This window comes from Piliocolobus tephrosceles, chromosome 11, assembly GCF_002776525.5.
Source record: "Piliocolobus tephrosceles isolate RC106 chromosome 11, ASM277652v3, whole genome shotgun sequence".
Taxonomy (NCBI): domain Eukaryota; kingdom Metazoa; phylum Chordata; class Mammalia; order Primates; family Cercopithecidae; genus Piliocolobus; species Piliocolobus tephrosceles.
Window position 1 is genome coordinate 28,830,088 of NC_045444.1, and position 18,465 is coordinate 28,848,552.

An 18,465-nucleotide genomic window follows, 5' to 3' on the forward strand; every position below is an offset into this window, starting at 1 on the left:
AAGTGCTGGGATTACAGGCATGAGCCTCGGCGCCCACCCCCTGTGCCTTATTTCTTATGTATTTTTCCCTTGGTCAAATCCTTCATTTTTACCTAAACACTTCCCCTAGATGTTTCCAAACAAGAATATAGCGGAAATAAACACATTTAGTCCTTCCATATCAGGAAATGTCTCTACTTAATGCTACCATTTGATTGATAATTTAACAAATTATTTAATTATAGGGGGACAATATTTTCTTCTCAAATTTTGAAAGCATTCTTCTAGCCTCCAATCAGTTTCAGAAGAGTCAAATATGATTTTGATTACCAACTTTTTGTTGTAAGTGATTACTCCCCCTTCCTCTCTCTCACACATACACTATTTTTGGAAGATTTTACAATCTTTTCTTAGCCCCCGTGTTCTGTAATATATGGTCCTACTTGTTTGCTTATTGTACTGTGCACTTGGTAGTCTCTTTCAATCAGAGGCTCATATTGTAAAATTTGGAGACATTCTCTTGTACTTCACGTTAAATTCTTTTTCCAGCTATTAAAAAAAAAATTGTTCTTTCCAGCTATTAAAAAAAAAAAATTGTTTTCTATTAGGCAGATGTTGAACTTCCTACCTTCCTACTTTATTCTCTGATCTTTTCTTTCTTTTCTCTCTTTTTTTTTTTTTTTTTTTGGAGACAGAGTCTCATTCCTCATTGCATCCTCTGCCTCCCAGGTTCGAGCAACTCTCCTGCCTTAGCCTCCCAAATAGCTGGGATTACAGGCACGGGCCGCCACACCCGGCTAATTTTTGTATTTTTAGTTAGGACGGGGTTTCTCCATGTTGGCCAGGCTGGTCTCGAACTCCTGACCTCAAGTGATCCACCCTCCTCAGCCTCCCAAAGTGCCGGGATTACAGGCATGAGCCACCGTGCCCGGCTTTGATCTCTTCTTTCTCCTCATGTCTTAGCTTTTCCTGATATTTTTGGGTCACTAACTTTTTCCTCCAGAAATTTGCTTGATTTAAAAAATATATTTATATTTTTACTTTTCTAATGCCACTCTCATTTATTATTATTTCTGTTTTTATGAACCCTATATGTTTTCTTATCCCAATTATAGTGCTAATAGTTTTTGTTTGTTTCTTTCCATCTGTTTCTTGTAATTTTTCTGCTTACTTTGAGTTTCTTTCTGTGTTTGCTTATTTTGATATTCTTATTTCATTTCATAACTTTTTCTAAAGACTGTAAGCTTCATGAGAGCAGAGGGTGTTTTATTCAGCACTTGAAACAGTGCATTGCACATCAATGCTGTTATTCATACAATAAATATTTCCTTAATTATTAGTTGTAAGTTAGTAAGTAGTTAATGTATAATAACTCATACCTGCCTATTTGCATTTTTAAAAGAGGCATTTAAAATGCTGGTTAAAATTTCCTTGTGTTTGGAGCCGGGGCACTGGACTTCTTGACTGACAGTCTTCTCTAAATCAATCGCATGATTAAGCTGACTTTTCATTGGGGATATCCAAATTTTAGTGTCTGCAGGACCTGGGAGCCATTTACTTCTGCTAGAGAAGACTCCTCCAAATTTCCAGATGAAGGGATATATTTTTGCCTTTGATGGATCTGGGAGGTTGACTGAGGATGGGGACTAAAAGTCTTATTGCTAATGAGGTAGATTTTAATCCCCTAGTTTGCAGTCTCACACTCACCTCTTCCCTCTGCAATGTCAAGTGACTTTGAGTCTAGACTCTAGAAGCTTCCTTGTTTAATCTTGTCTCATGAAGGTCTGGGAGCTATCACCTGACTATTTGCAATGGGTGAGTAAGCCTGGGACTCTAGCCTTTCTGAATGATGGCTGTTGTAGGCAGTCTTGACCATGTCTTCCAAGGTACCAGGCACTACCAAGTGATCAACCTCTTGGATATTCTGTAGCAAAAGGCAAATTTGGTAACTTCTTTGTCATTAATACCTTCATCCCCACAACTGCAAAGACAGGTTCTAACTTCTTTTATTTTACAAAGTCATTACAATGCTTTCATATACTTTCTATCTTCCAAAAATTTCTGAGACATATTATTCTCTTTTGTTCACATTCACATTCTCTATGAGTTTGTAAACATAACACATTTTATTTTACTGTGATATCAGTAGGATTTCAATAGGTAGGGAAGATTAAGATAGATGATCAATACACAACTTTCAACTAGAAATCTATCCTAACATCTTTACCTCAGCTAATGTAATATCTGTAACAGTCATAACTAAACATTGTTTTCCAGTTTCAGGATTCAACAAATAAAAATGCGTAACTACTTTTGAATGAATAGAGTGGTAAACACAAACCTTTAGTCTACTCATCTCCCTGATTTCCGAAGTATTGCTATCATTATTTCGCCTTAGATAATGTTCTAAATGGTTATTAAAAAAAAAAAACCTTATCTGAAACATGATTAAAATAGAAAATAGGCACTTGATTATATGTAAAATAACAGAGTAAAAGTGTCATAAATATTATTCCATATCTTAATCTGCGAACAATACAATGTAAAGGATAGTGAGCTAACAGGTATTTGTTGAATATCCACTTTGAGAGGCAGTAGGTACAGCATTTGAAAGTTTTGGGGACAGAATGCATGAGGTTTTTAATCAGATGAATCTGGGCTAACCAATAGACTCTGACTCCTACAAACTTTGCAATGTTTTCCCACTTGCCTTAGATTCATCATTGATGCAGCTGAGGCAATGATCATAACCACCTCATAGCATTGATGGAACATGGTACTTGTTAAACACTATTGGCTCTAGAACAAAATAACCTGTGTTTGAATCCCACCTGTTACTTAATAGCTGCTCTCAGTCTAGCTCAACTTCCTTCAACGCTGAATTTAGGTGATGTAGAGGAGTAGATTTTAGTCTTTCAGTTGGTGAGATAATAAGATTTAGATTTAGATAATGAGTTTTGACATTAGGCTGATGCTAGAACAGAACAAGACTTGGGAATCATGGGAGGGAAAGATATAGTTTGTGTGAGGCAAATTATTGAAAGTCAGAGTGAGATTGGAATAGGCAGAATTTGAAGATGATCTTAAGATTCCTGCCTCCTGGTGAACATGCCCTGTATACTCCCATCTCCTTGTGTGTTTGAAGTTTTTTCTAATAAAATGCTTTCAAATGTCTTAGAAGAAAATGGTTAGAATTTATTTTCAAGGAAAGAAATAAATCATTTCAAAAGAGTTTATACAAGCATGAAAGAATTTCATAAATATATTGGTTTAATGATAATTATCAATTTACTAGAATGTATTTACCCATTTACTGGAATATCAGCTGAAAGACGAATAATACAGTTGGTATGGGGAAGATCATAATTATGAAGGCTTACCAGGTGCTCTAAGCTATATATGTATTAATTTTTAAATTTCTTTTACAATCTTATGAGGTATAAGTACTATACCATGTCATATTTTGATAAAATAGAAGTACCAAGAGGTTAAATAATTCATTCAGAGGATAAATGATAATAGAATATAAAACAGTCTAAAACAATTATACACATAAGTATAATTCTATTAGAAGCAGAAATGTATCTATAACTATATTCATATCTGTATCTATCTATCTATCTATCTATCTATCTATCTATCTATCTATAAATATATACATTTTTTTGAGATGGAGTCTCGCTCTTGTCACCAAGCTGGAGTGCAGTGGTGTGATCTCAGCTCACAGCAACCTCTGCCTCCCGGGTTCAAGCGATTCTTCTGCCTCAGCCTCCTAAGTAGCTGGGACTACAGGTGCGCGTCACCACACCCAGCTGATTTTTGTATTTTTAGTAGAGACGGGGTTTCACCGTGTTGGCCCGGGTGGTCTCCATCTTTTGACCTCATGATCCGCCCACCTGGGCCTCCCAAAGTGCTGGGATTACAGGAGTGAGCCACCACACCGGCCCACCTATCTGTATTATTATTTCCAATCAAAAGGTCAGGTTTTTTTTCTGTAGAAGAGGAACCTAAGTACCAAGTATTATATATGCTACACAGGTCAAAGAACTAGTATCCAAAGTAGGATCAGTTATTTCAATTAAAGACTAATTGTGGGGGGTCATTTTGAAAATTCAATCTTATTTCAGTAAGAGTAGATGTCAAAGCTCCTAAGAGAAATTATGGAAGTCCACTTGGAAAAGGCTTGCAACTGACTTGGTTCATATTTTAAAAAGAATGATGAATATGTTTCTAACAAGGTGTCTTAGGGTAAAGCTATTGAGGTTTATGGTGAATTCAAATAAATAATAGGTCGCAGATATAAAGAGGTACAATATAAAAGTTGAAAGGCCAATTCCAATATGGTGTTATACACTATGCTAAGTATTGCAGATTTAAAGATGAATAAAACATGCCCCTTGCCCTCAAGAGTCCCTTGATAGGACATCTGCTTTTCTTCATTTTCAAGAAATTAGTTTTATGTGATTCTTACTGTTACAACCTTGGGATGTGACAAGTTGTGAGAGAAATGATTTATCAGGGAATTTTGATAGCTAAATCATATCACAGTGATCAGATTAATGAATTTTAGATCAATCTACTCATTCTTTTTTCTATTTTCACCAGAAACTCCTGAGCTAACTCCCAATTTAGCTTCAAATAATATTTTTTCAACTATACTGATTTACCTCTTCTTTGACTAGTTCTCTTTTAGAATACATCTAAGTAAGTGGTGCTAACCTGGAGGTAAATGAAGGACCCATCTTTTATAAAAATGTGCTGCCTTGAAGAATTTTTTTTTGACAGAAAAAAAACGGCAGACTTTCTCTTTTAAACCGTATGTTCTTACATTTCTGATATCTGGAATCAACAGCTTGCCAGAAACATTTCCAATCAAAAGCCAGACTAACCCATAAAGGTGTCCAGCGAAGTCTGTTCTGATTACTGAAGATGTTGAACTAGTCTTGACTTCAAACAGTAGATATTTCTACACTTTAGTGGTATATGACAGCTCTATTCATTCCACAATGTCAAATTCTTTGGTTTTGGCCATTGGGTATTTATGCACTTCTGGCTAGGGAAGCAGAGAAGCCTAATTTGATTCTGGAGCCAAAAGTTTTTAGGCCCTGTTCCTTTGGAACTTGGACTGGAGAATGTTGGCACTGTATAAAGACTAGGACAGATCAAGTAGTCACACATAACTAACTGACTCAACAGAGCATATTCAGAGAGAAAGATCATGCCTACACATTGGATAACCATTCTCCAAGGCAGACTGACAACACCCTGAATTCAATCACCCTTAAATAAACACACAAGGAAAGCACGGCTTTAACATACCTTCCGGCACAGCTCTCCAATACTGCCTGATTGGGTTTAGTGCCATAGGCCAGGCTGCAGATGCAGCCATTACTGTTGTTCTTACTTATGTCTGTCTGCTGTCTGCTAACAAGCATTCATATGCTTTGGATCATTAAAGTCACAACCTCCTATGCCAATCTATTCCTCTCCATGGGTTTGCTGTAGATTAGAAAGAGAGATGCTATTTCTGTTTCTTTTTCTTTCCATTAAGACCTCCAGTCAGGTTTATTTCTGAGGTCTGAGTATCATATCTTGCACCCTTGCCCTCATTGAACATATAAATTGTGCTCCCATTAAGCTTGTTCTTTTTGCTTGATTTATTTCCCTTGCTGTTGTATGTGCCTTTTCAATGCAAGGCAAATGATTTGTGCTGGAACTGCAACAGACAAAAGTGCTGTAACTTAAGCTGCTTCCTGATGCCACTGCTATCTATGAGAGGTCTGCTGTACTTACACCCATGGTAAATATCTTCTGACAGACTCCAGGTGGTCAGGATTTTCACAATCCAACCCATTTCAGTGTTAGCACTTGTCATGTGGGGCTCTGTGAATTCTTCCCTTTCATCTTACTGTTGGTGGCAGGTTGGATACATTTGGACATACCGTACAAGGCCACATGTGTCCACAGGTATAATCGAAGGTGGAGAAACACAAGTTTCTCTTTCAGGGAAGCACAGAGGACAGATATTGTACAGAGAAAAAAGAAAAAAAAATTGTCACTTGTAGTATTATGCAGGCTGCCCATCTAAACCCATCATTGCCTGGCACCTACACACTAAGGGCAAGAATCCAGCCAACTTGTGAGTGGGCACCATGCCATTTGAGCAGATGGGCATGGAAGTCGGCAGCCAGTAGACCATGTATGTGCATCAACGGTGGGTGTTGAGGGCACGATTCCCAGAGGAGAATGTCCTAACAGCTGTCTGGCCTGAGCCAACATACTTACGACCAAGGAAAAGTGCCATCCTTCAATCCTGCTGAGTTGGATTAACCTTCAGAACTAAATCTGCTTTTTCGGCAGCAGAAGGTGAGTTTAGGGTCTCTGAAAACCTCAAAGAACAAGTGAAGAAAGGAAACTGGGAGGATACAGTTATTTGCTATTGACTAAAGATACTGAGGACATTCAATATGCTTATTTTAAATCTTTGACTGATAACCTGTGAATTCTTGAAAGAATGTTATAATTGTTCAAAGCTTGGCTTCCCACAATACTGTTAGAAGTGACCTTCCAACACAGGCAGACCATTTTCAGTGAGTTAACACTTTTCCACCTTTGCATTAAGAAATAGTGATGTATGAAGAAAAGTGTCAGTGGACTACTGACAGCTGACTGTGGGTAGATACCTTTGTCAAACTTGACATATCATGGATTAAATTAGATATATTGTGGGTCAGAGCTTTCATAAAAGAGAATTTCTTCTTCAGTGATGGAACATACACTTGAAGAAGTAAGAAGTAAACTTCCTATTTCAACCAAAGCCTTTCTGGGCAATGAAAGAAACATTTATATTTGAGACTGAAAATTAAGCCTGATTCTAATTTAAGAATTTCCAGACAGTTAAACATCATTAAATTAGATAGAAATTGTTTCTTTCAAACATAGCCAATGGTGATTTGACAACGATTTGTTTTATTTGGTTAGGAATAGGTAGATAATTTTAGCATTCAGATCCTTAATTATTTTCTATGTTGTTTTCTTATGAGGTATTTGTGAGGTAGTTCTTGGTGTTGTTTTCTGTTGTCTTAAATCTTTTATTTTAAATATAACATATGACTTGAGTTGTGGAGACAATGTCAGTTTGGTTCAGGATTACCCACCTACATATTCTTAATCTACTCCCTAAACTATTTCATTTTGTTTATATCAAGAGAATAAGTGTTTATATTATTGGGGGTGAAAGAGATGAATAAGTTATTTTATCTGCTAATGGCAGGAACTATAGCTTTGGCTTTGATTAATTATATAATGTCTTAGATCTAATACCATTAGTAATATTATGAGTAGAATAAAATGTTTATATGTCTATTTTGGCCCTGAGTTTCTCATTGTACCAATTTAGAAATTCATGACTAAAAAACAAGTGATTCTACAGAGAAAAACCAAGAAAATTACATTATCCAGGCATCTCTGAGTTTCTTGGCTCTGGTGCTTCTTATCTTAAAAGCCGATTTGAAGGCTAAAATTGTGGTATGTCCAGGTTCCATATGAATGACCCCTCTCAGTCTGAGAAAACTTCCTGAAAGAAACAATCTAGTGAAAATATACAAAAAAGATAGGGGAAAGCTAAAGGGAATGGTATTCAGTATTTAGCAAGAAAATGTGTATATTATCTATAATTTTTATTTAAATAGTAAGGTCACGAGGCAGTTTGATTTTCTTTGTGGAACACATGTGTTTTGGACTAAATAAAGCCGAGAAAGAATATTAAGGAGTTAGAATAATTTTAGCAAACCCTTCCCGTTGGCTATCTGGGATATAGGAAAATGTGGCTGAAGCTGACTTTAACTCAGCTAGACTTACCCCAGGAGTGAGAGGCTGGCAGGTATTGCAGGTGACGCAGATGTTTACCAAAAAAAATTCCACACATTTTTGAAAAGCTGATAAACTTTTATTTGTCCTCAAGAAGGTTTTTGAATCATTTCCTTTCATTTTGTGGAGGGGATAGAAAAGAAAACAAGAGAGTGTCAGATTTCTGACTGACAATAACATACAATCAAAAGAGGCTTAGGGAAGAGCCCCCCTCCCCACAAAAAAAGAGAGAACATTTGTTTCTGGATGTCCACTATGGCAATTGAATGATATTGTGGGCAGATGGAGGAAAGTGGAAATGTGAAACAATTTATTTATCATACATTAATAAGGAACAAAACAGAAAAATTGGGTCTTTCTTTGGTTTATGATATTTGCTCCCATTAGGATTATGAAAAGATGCATTTAGATAGTGTTAGAATAATTGTGGGACATGGATAAATTTTACATGTGTTCACAAATAGTTAAAATTAGAAGAATAACTGTAAAGAAAAAAAAAGCTTCACTAACTTTCCTTAATTTCTGATTGTAATAGCTTTAAGAAATAGAATTTGGCAAAATAAATGAAGATTTGAATGTAAGAATTGGGATACACCAAAAAAACTTTTGAGAAGCTGTAAAGATAAAAACTAAACTTAACCATGGATTTATTTCTGCTTTTCATCCAAGTATCCAGGGACGTTGCTAATGGGAGGTATGCCTCAGAAACGTACATGTCTGTGAAAATGTTGGAACAAACTAATGCTTTTCTTCAAGTGATTTTATTTCAATTCTAAGCCACAAGATATAAACTTTCATCAAAAATGGTAATCTATTTAAAATCAGAGCTGTGTGGAATGTTTCATGTTTATGTATAACTTTCATAGTAGACCCTCCTACACAAGGAAAATAATATGCCCAAATTCTGTTATTTTTACAGTATGTAATATATCACATACTAATCCCGCCCATCAGTTTCATATCCTTTAAATAGATAAAAATGAAAAAGGAATGGAAGAAAAAATGACGACACTTTGAAAAACTGACTTTTTAATTCCTCTTTTTGGAGAAAAAGATATCTGAAAAACTTAATTATGATCTATATCCTAACAAGAACAAAGAGGAATTTGAAGGAAAATAGGCATTATATATTCAGAATACTATCTTTTTCCATTTTGCTTTGCACAATTAGAAAGCTAAGTACCTGGGGAGGGGAAGAACAGAAGTAGAAAGGGAGAGAGTGGTGGGTGGTGATAAATAAGGAAAAACACAGATTTTCAGTAATACTAGGTTCAAAATAATCCAAGTCAGAAGAAATTTATATTTCAAGTTTTTTCAATGGTAGTTACAAATCATTCCTATTTGCAGGACGTGATAATTCAATAGGAAATAGCGCCATTGAAAACAAGATTGCCCACACGCAGTAAAAGATAAGGTCGGACTTTTTTTCTCCCCAAAATAAGGGTTACCATCAGTTCAAACATTTATTAGGAAAACTCAGTTGCTTAATATGCAGAATATTGTAATAAAAATAATTTAAGACATAGTTATGCCACCTTGAATGAAACTCTTAATAAACAGGTCAGAGAAACAGAATTGTCAGGGCCCCTTCTCTCTTTATAAAATATTGCAAGTAAGTTAAGAGGTAGAAATTCACAAAATTTTTCAAATGGGAATTTTAGCATGATATTGAACCCAACATTCCATCATTTATAAATATAAGTACTAGCAAAATAAATGAGGCTGTTAACATTTAATTATGCAATAGACATATATACATGTTCTCTTCTGTTTAGAGGAGGGACTTACATACTATGTAAAAACACTTGGAAACAAAATAAAAGAGACTCATATAAAAATAATACATTAAAGCTTCTCAGAAGCTTTACAGAAATGCTTCTGTTTTTGGGAGAAAATAATTTATTGAAATAAAGTTGTATCAAGCTACTGCTAATATTATTCTTCTATTCAAGTTTTCAAAATTCAATAATTAATAAACAATTCTAGCAAAAGTGAAAAGGACTGAAGACCAAATGTTGGAACCCTCGTTTGTCTGCATTCTGAAACTTAATCTAAGCAACTTGAAGAATAAAATGTAGGGTTTTGATATCAGATACGTTTAAAAAGTTCTGAGATTGTTGAGGAAGACTTTACTGTTTAAAATGAAATTCTCTCTGCAGTACTGGTAGTAGAGATTTTATAACACAAGCAAGTATATTTTGATCACCTACTATTAGAAATTACTGACATATGGATGTGCTAAATGTGAAATGTTTTCTGGATAGAAATAAATGGTTCATAAGGACATCTAATGTTTCAAGCTGGAATATTTGTCAAGAGTGTGTCCCATAATAACTATAAAATTGTCAGATAATAATAAGCTATTAATCAATATCTATATAAGTACTATAACATTTTCTGTTATTTGTACTATGGCTTAGGACAGACTTTTTTCCCTTCAAACTTACTTGATGAGATTTTGGTTGACCCAAGTTTTCTTTATAATTATTATTTCAATTAAGTATATTATGTAAAGACAACCTGAAATATCCTAATTTTTCCTGATATCCATGCAAACCAATTAAGCCATTTTGGATCCAGAATTTCCTAAATCATAAGTCTCAGTCAACATAATCTGATTTGGAGTGATCACATATTTCTTGGCCTAATGCTTTACTGAGAACAACATTAAAGCAAAGACAGGTGATGAAAGCTCTCCTTTTTCAACATCTTCATAACCTGGTTGAAAATGATAGATTGGCTAGTTTATTGATTTAGGAATGATCAGCAATATTATTTTCCCTAAAGGAGTATTAAGATGATTCATAACAGATTTGAAACCTGATTTCTAGCATCCTGTATAAATGTGTACAAATTTATAAGTCTGACTCTAAATTTCTACCTTAGAAATAGCCTTTTATGCACAGGGAGGGTCTCAACTTTGAAGCTCCCCAAGAATTTAGTGACTGCTTACACACACACACACACACACACACAGACACTTATATTGCTGGAGAAACAATAAAGTGTCATAGTTGAGCTTATTCTTAGATCTCAGTTAATATACCACCTATGCCTTTCATTAGCTATGGATTTTTCAAAGTTACTTAAACTGTATTTACACTTCGATACTTATAAAAATGGTTAGTATTATTAACCTTTTCAGGTTTGGGTGATAATTAAACATGCTAATAAATGCAAAACATATAGAACCATGCCTGGCAGACAATAAGTACTCAATAAATGTTAGCATACAATATTATCTTTGTATGCATTTCTCAATTTGCATTCTTATTTGTACCATGGACTCAACAGGCCCCTTCAAAGGTGAAATAAGTATGTGTTCAGTTTCTATTTTGAGTCTTCTGATTTAAATTTGTTTCCCAAACTGTAGTCATTCACTTACTATGTTTGTGAGTTTTTTCCGTATTTCATACCATAAATTACTTATTTAACTATATTATTTAAACTTAAATAGCTTTATTTTAAAATAAAATATATTCATATCACTAGTAAATGGTTTTGGTGTGATACATTTTTCTATGAAACCTTAGGGTTTTATAATTCATTACAATGAAAACACTCATCAGTTAAAATAATCTCTCATGCCCCAATAATATGTACACCACACATTTCCAAACATTACCTTAAACAAAAACTTTCTATAGGTAAGTGGAGGGGAATATTTAGAGACAATATTTAGAGCCCATAAGAATTTAGTAGTGGTCAGATGAAAGAGGGCATGGAGTTAGCCATAGAATAAATGGTCCAACTGACATAGTTGAAGGCCAAGTGCCCACTCATCAGTGTTGTGGAAACATTTACTTGCTACTTCTCTAACACTTAAAACTTGAGATTCTTTACTTTCCAGGAGAATTACTTTTGCCCTAAGACTGGAAATCTAGCTGGGTTTTAAGGAAATAGAACAAAAAAACTCCTTCCATCTTGGAACTCTTCCACTCTTGAAAGTTAAATATACGACATATGTATGAAATTTTCAGTGGAGAGTATAAATCTTAGTATAATGAGTAGTAATTAAGAGTAGTACATTCTAAATGTATAGCAAGATAAAATAAATTTCTGTTTTTAAAGAGGTTTAGATACTAAATGCATATATTCTTCCACTCCTGAGAAGAAGCTGAAGTATCAGTGGATAATTAATAAGTCCAAATTTTGGGTTTCTAGGATCACTCCCATTAACTAAGTAGTCTGCCCTCAGTTTCCTTATGCATATGACCTTTCGTTTAGACGTCAATTGAGCATCAATTATGGGTAACATATTTAAGGTAATGCTAGCAGCTGTAAAATCCTCTGAAATAGATGGAAGTTCCAAAAAATAGAAGCTTATTCTCACTTATGTAACAGTTAGATGAAAGTTTTCTGCAGGAACTCCCTCTGCAACTTTTCTCTTAAATATAAAATCATTCCACAATAAAAATTTACTAAAGAAAACAAAGTGAGTTTTACTAGCCTATGTATGGTTTTCCCCACATGGTGATTCAGAGTCCAAACTCCTTCCATCTTGCATCTTCATCCCTCCATAGGGCCTTGTTCATTGTCTTCCCAGCCAGGGTATGAGGAAAGAGAGGACATGGAGGGGAAACACTTGCTGGTTAATAGCCTTAGCCAGGAAGTGGCTGGCATTGTTTCTGCTCACATCCGTTGGTCTGAACTAGTCACATGGCCACTCCAAACTGCAAGGCAGGCTGTGAAATGTAGCATCTAGAAAAGAGGATGAAATTTTGGTGAACAGCCAGCCTGCCGTTCAGCCCTCCCTACCCTTCACCATATAGCCATTTACACCTGTTTCCCAGCACTTAGCAATCCATCCATCCACCTCCCTGAAGGACACAGCCTAAAGCCCCATCCAGTTACAGCATCAAACTCAAGTTTCAGAATCGCTAGTGATAAACAGCTCTCTCCGTAAAGTCCAGATTTTGCGGGAGGAGTGGGGAGACAGCACAGATAAGTGATTTAGAGCTTGAGATATAAGTTCTCTCTCCCACTTTCCCCACTGCATCAAATAGGCAACAATGGAGCAATAACTTGGTACCTGGGAAAAACAAACAAACAAAAACCTTTCTCATTTGTAAAAGAAAAAACAGGTAAACAGCCAACAGTCACTGGATCAAAATGATAATTAAATCCTACTGGTCAGGCTCTGTGAGACAACTTCCTCGGAAGTCGAGACAGTCCCCGGCTCTCCTTTCTGAAATTCCCCACGGCCACTGTTCTCCAGGGTTTCTCGCCCTGCTTTCTGAAGTTTCTTCCTTCTCAATTATCTCCCATAGGCCACCTGTGAAGCGAACATTGGGGAGAATTATCTCCTTAGATTTTTACTTTCTTCATAACCCAGTTTTCATAGAGCAAATATGGGGCCCCAGAGTTGTATAGAGTCATAGAGTTTTTAGTCCAGGATTCTGAATTTTTTTTTTTTTTTTGGTAAAACAATTCTCTCAAAATCTTCACAGACATTGATCTAATTCCTTCAGTCAGTTGCATGTGCCAGTAACCAGAACTAAAAACAATAAAGTCCTTTCCTAGACATAGTACTCAGGCCTGCTTTATTTCTTTAATTTCTTACACTGCCCTCTCTCCCTCTTTCTCTCTCTCTTTCTCATCCTCCTCATGTCCCTTCTTCCTTCCTTCTCTCTCTCTCTCCATGTAAATATGAAACAATATTAATGAGAGCTTCTGATTAAATTATAAAACAGTATAAGATTTTATTGTAAATTATCTTTCTCTTTTTGTTTCATTGTAGAATCTGTCTCTCATGCTTCTTCAGGGGAAAGAACATTAAGATTTCTTTTAATTTGTTCCAAAAGCACATAAAGAAAGTGCGATTTTTGAATATTTAAACACATCTGGTTAATAATAGAAGACATGAGACTTAATAGAACGTTGATTCTGAAAAAGCTGAGCTCACATCATCAACAAAAAACATTTCAATATGAAATATTTTGTCCTAGTTACAAATCACCTTGAAACATAGAGGTGTGAAACAATGTTTTTATCATGCCTAGAGTCTGGCCAAAAATTCAGATGAAGCACGGCAAGAATAGCTTGTTTCTACCCGACAATATATTTGAGGTCTCTTCTGGGAAGTTTGAAGGTTGGGGGAAACTCAATGGCCAAAAGGCAATCACCGGGAGTTCTTTATTTTATTTTATTTTATTTTTTAGAGTGGGGTCTCACTCTGTTGCCCAGGCTGGAGTGCAGTTGTATTGATCATAACTTACTGCAGCCTCGAAATCCTGGCTCAAGTGATTCTCCCACTTGAGCCTCTGGGGTAGCTAGGGACTGACTATAGGTGTGTGCCACCATGCCTAGCTAATTAAAAAAAAAAAATTTTTTTTTTTTTTTTTGTAGAGTTGGAGTCTCACTATGTTGCCCAGGCTAAGGCTCTTTTTAAATTTAATGTTCTATTTTTTAATTATTAGGGGTACATAATGGGTATATATATGTATGGAGTAGTGTGATGTTTTAACACGGTCTACAATATGTAATAATCAAATCAGGATAATTGGGGCATTCATTAACCTGAGCATTTATCATTTCTTACATCACATGTTCTCACTCATTTGGGGGAGCTATAAAACAATTGATATCATAGAGATAGGGAATAGAACAATGATCACCAGAGCCTGTGAAGGGTAGAGGACAAGCTTAGTGGTTGATGCTGGCCGTCTGCTGGAACCTCAGCCTTTCTATCAATCGGAAACCTATAAGGCTTTCCATGTGCTCACTCTGTGGGTGTGACTTGGGTTTCCTCCAACATATTTTCCAAGAGTGAGGGTTCTCAGAGGACACAGGAGAATGTATGACATTTTTGTTTTCCCATCTTTGAAGTCATAGAGTGGAACTTTTGCTGTACTTTTTGATTGAAGCAGGCATAAGTTCTGCCCAGGTTAACATGAGAGAACACAAACTCCAACATTTGAAGGAAAGGGGTGTCAAGGTTACATGGTAAGAAGAGAATTGGGTTTGAGATGTGGTTGCAGCCAGCCATCTTTGAGTACATATTTTATTCAATTTAGTCAATGTCCAAAACATTTACTTCTCATTTTATATCTACTTAATTCACATGCTTGAATAACACTGAATAGGTTATTTTTATGTGTATTCTTACTAAACTCTATTAAGAAAAATTATGTAGTAATATCCAATGTCAATATATTTGCAGATATCCCGACACAGAAGGAATCATTCACAGCATATCTTGAAAGATGTCATTCCTCCATTGGAACAGTTGGTGAGTGGTTAAGTCATTATATTCTTCATCTACTGATACAAAGTAAATCACAAAACTCAGCAACTTAGAACAGCATAGGTTATTATTTCATTTTTCTGTGGATCAGGAACTGGGGCATCACTTAGTAGAGGGATCTAGCTTGGAGTCTCTCAAAACGTTGCAACAAAAGTGTCAGCCAGAATTGGGATCTCATCTGAAGGCTTGTGTGGGGAAGGTCTGCTTTCAAGCTCACTTATGTGGTTGTTAGCTGGGTTCAGTTCTTCCAGGAATGTTGGCCAAAGGCTGTTCTTATTTCTTTGCCACGTAGATTTCTCCAAAATAACAGCTTGCATTTTCAAAGCATCCAAGATGAGAAGGCAAGATGAGAGTTTGCCAGCAAGATGGAAGTCAAAATCTCTTGTAACCTAATTGTAAAAGCAATGTGCCATCACATTTGCCACATTCTTTTGGTTAAGAATTAAGTCTAGTTCACACAAGGGGAGAGGATTACAAAAGGATGTGAATAATAGGAACCAGAGTCTACAGGGGGGCTTATTGTAAATGTTGATAGTCTTTTTTGTTATTGTTGTTGTTGTCTTCAAAAACAATTAATAGACTCAGCATCCATAAGAATGGCACTTTTTCCCATTTTTTTGTGTATTGTTGTATCCTAGTGGGTAAAAGAGTACCTGAAATATTATAAATAACATAAATGAATAAAGTATTATAGATATCTTAAAAACACATAAGACCAACCTTTCTGATATGTTTTGATACTTCTTTATTTTAATGACCTCTTTTTCGATAAATACAATATGCTTTTCCTCCATACTCATTCGACTTGTCTTTCCTGCTATATTTCATATTGGTCAATATGCTTCCAGTCTTATTGGCTTACAGGATATTGCACCATGATGACTGTATTCCTGTCTATCTCTAGCTATTCCATCCCTGTTGTCTTTGGGATGTCCCATCCTCAGCACCAAAAATAATTTCTTTTTTTGCTTCAGTGTTCCTGTTTTCTATTACTTTTCATGTTCCAGATCCCACATCCTCACTCCAACTATTTCTCCTCACTCTGCTTTACTTTGGGATAAGAATTTCTCAAAATAATTATCTACATTTGCTAATTCTAATTTCTGCCCTTCCTTTGTCTCTTGAACCAACTCTATTTAGGCTTTTATCTCAATCATTCACCTCTTATCCAGGTCACCGATTACCTCCATGTTGTTGAATCCATCAGTAACTTCTCAATTCTCTCTTCAGTAGGTCTATCTGAGCATTTAACCCAATTGATAGCTCTCTTCTTGAATCAATTGCCTATTGGGTACCATGCTCACTATTTGGGTAATGGGTACACTAGAAGCCCAATCCCACCAGTATGCAGTATATCCATGTAACAAATAAGCACATATATCCCCTGAATCTAAATTATTTATTAAAAAGAAACATTTTCCTATCATGGCTACCAGTAAACCACTTTCTCATGACTCTCCAATTAGCTGGAGAGCCACCTCTTTTCAATCCCTTTACTGGTCCCTCTTCCTTTTGGAACTCAGTTTTTATTTTTTCTCTCTATAATCATTCCCTAGGGCATCTCATTTAGTGTTGTAGCTTTACAGACCATGTAACACTAGCCACTTTTAAATTTCTATTTCCAGCATGGACCACAGCTTTGAACTTCAGTACTATAAATTCTGGCATTTTTACACAAAATTCTAATATACATCCTAAACGTAGCATATCTGAAACTGATCCCGATTTTTGCCCAAACCAGTTCTCCATTTCACAGGTCTCCTCCATTTCACAAGATGCTAACTTCGTTCCTCCAGGTGCTTCAGTCAAAACACTAACAGTCATCTTCCCTTGTTTCTGTTGTAACATAAATGAACATCAAAGAAACCAGTTTGCTCTACTTCAAAATATATCCAGAATCAGTTCATTTCTAACCACCATTACTATCATCTGTCACCCAGTTTGTTGAAATAGTCTCCCTGTTTACCCACTTCCACTTTCTACTGTTTATTTTCAACACAACAGCAGGAGTGATCCTGTTAAAACATAAATTAGATTATGTTACTTAGATTAGTTAGTTTATTACTACAACAGATACCACAGACAAGGTGGCTTTTAAACAACAGAAATTTGTTTTTCATAGATTAGAGGCTGGAAGTCCAAGATCAGCATTCCATTCTGGTCAGGATCTGGCGAGGACCCTCTTCTGGGTTGTAAACAGCTGACTTCTCCTTGTATCCTCACATGGCAGAAAGAGGGCAAGAGAGCCGGGGTTCCTTTTAGAAAACCATTAATCCTATTCATGAGAGCTCCACCTTTATGACCTAATTAACTCCTAATAGCATTACACTGGAGTTTAGGATTTCAACATGTGAATTTTAAGGGGAAATAAACATTCGGTCCATCTCACATCACTCCTTGACTCAAAATCCTCCCTGGCTTTTAGTCTACCCCAGGTAAAAGCTGAGAAACATGTTCACTAGGCCCTAGAAGATACATCAACCCCCCTCCCCGTCTCACCTCTCCCTTTCTTCTCCTCTCTCCTGCTCCAATGAAGCTGATACCTCTGCAGGGCCATTCCACCTGCTTTTGCCTCTATCTCTTTATTTATTTATTTATTTGGTGCCCAGAAATTTGGATATCTCATATGTTCCTTTGCTTCACATCTCTGCTCTGATGTCACCTTTTTAGATAGGTCTTCCCTAATCTCCCTTAAAAAAAATAATGAAACAAAAGCAAACAAACAAACAAAACCCAGAGGGGCCAGGTGTGGTGGCTCATGCCTGTAATCTCAGCACTTTGGGAGGCCGAGGCAGGGGCTCATTTTCGGTCAGGAGTTCAAGACCAGCCTGGGCAACATGGTAAAACCCCATCTTTACTAAAAATACACAAAATTAGCCAGGTGTGGTGGCACTCACCTGTAGTCCCAGCTACTTGTTAGGCTGAGGCAGGAGAATCGCTTGAACCCTGGGGGTGGAGGTTGCAGTAAGCCAAGATTGTGCAGAGAGAGATAAACAAACAAACAAAAAACAGAAAGGAACCTACAAATGAACAAACAAGAAACCACACCATTTCCATCCACACTGCTCTCTTACCTTAATTTACTCTATAGACCTTACCACCAGATGGCATACTACAGCATTTGTTTTTGTTAGTTTGTTACCCCATTAGAATTTTAGTTCTATGAGGGCAAGGACACTGTCTCCTGTGTTCATTACTCCATTCCCATGACTACAAGCATTGCTAGAACATGTTAAGGACTCAGTAAATACGTGTTGAATGAAGGCATCATGAAAATTTAATGGTCTTTGTTTTTACTTCCAAGCTTGTATTACACAGGTCTACGCTTGTATACTTTCTCTCCTTTATCTTATCCTATATCTCTGAGTGTA

The 18,465-nt window shown here is 36.1% G+C and overlaps 1 protein-coding gene across 2 annotated transcripts in view; it reads left to right on the top strand.

The window, feature by feature from the left end:
• Positions 1-18,465, top strand: part of ARHGAP15 (Rho GTPase activating protein 15) — a 630,028-nt gene that overhangs the window by 60,166 nt on the left and 551,397 nt on the right. For both annotated transcript variants that reach the window (XM_023217490.1, XM_023217491.2), the window contains exon 3: positions 15,011-15,079. In XM_023217490.1, the coding sequence (XP_023073258.1) occupies positions 15,011-15,079 (69 nt within the window). The remainder of the gene's footprint in view (positions 1-15,010; positions 15,080-18,465) is intronic.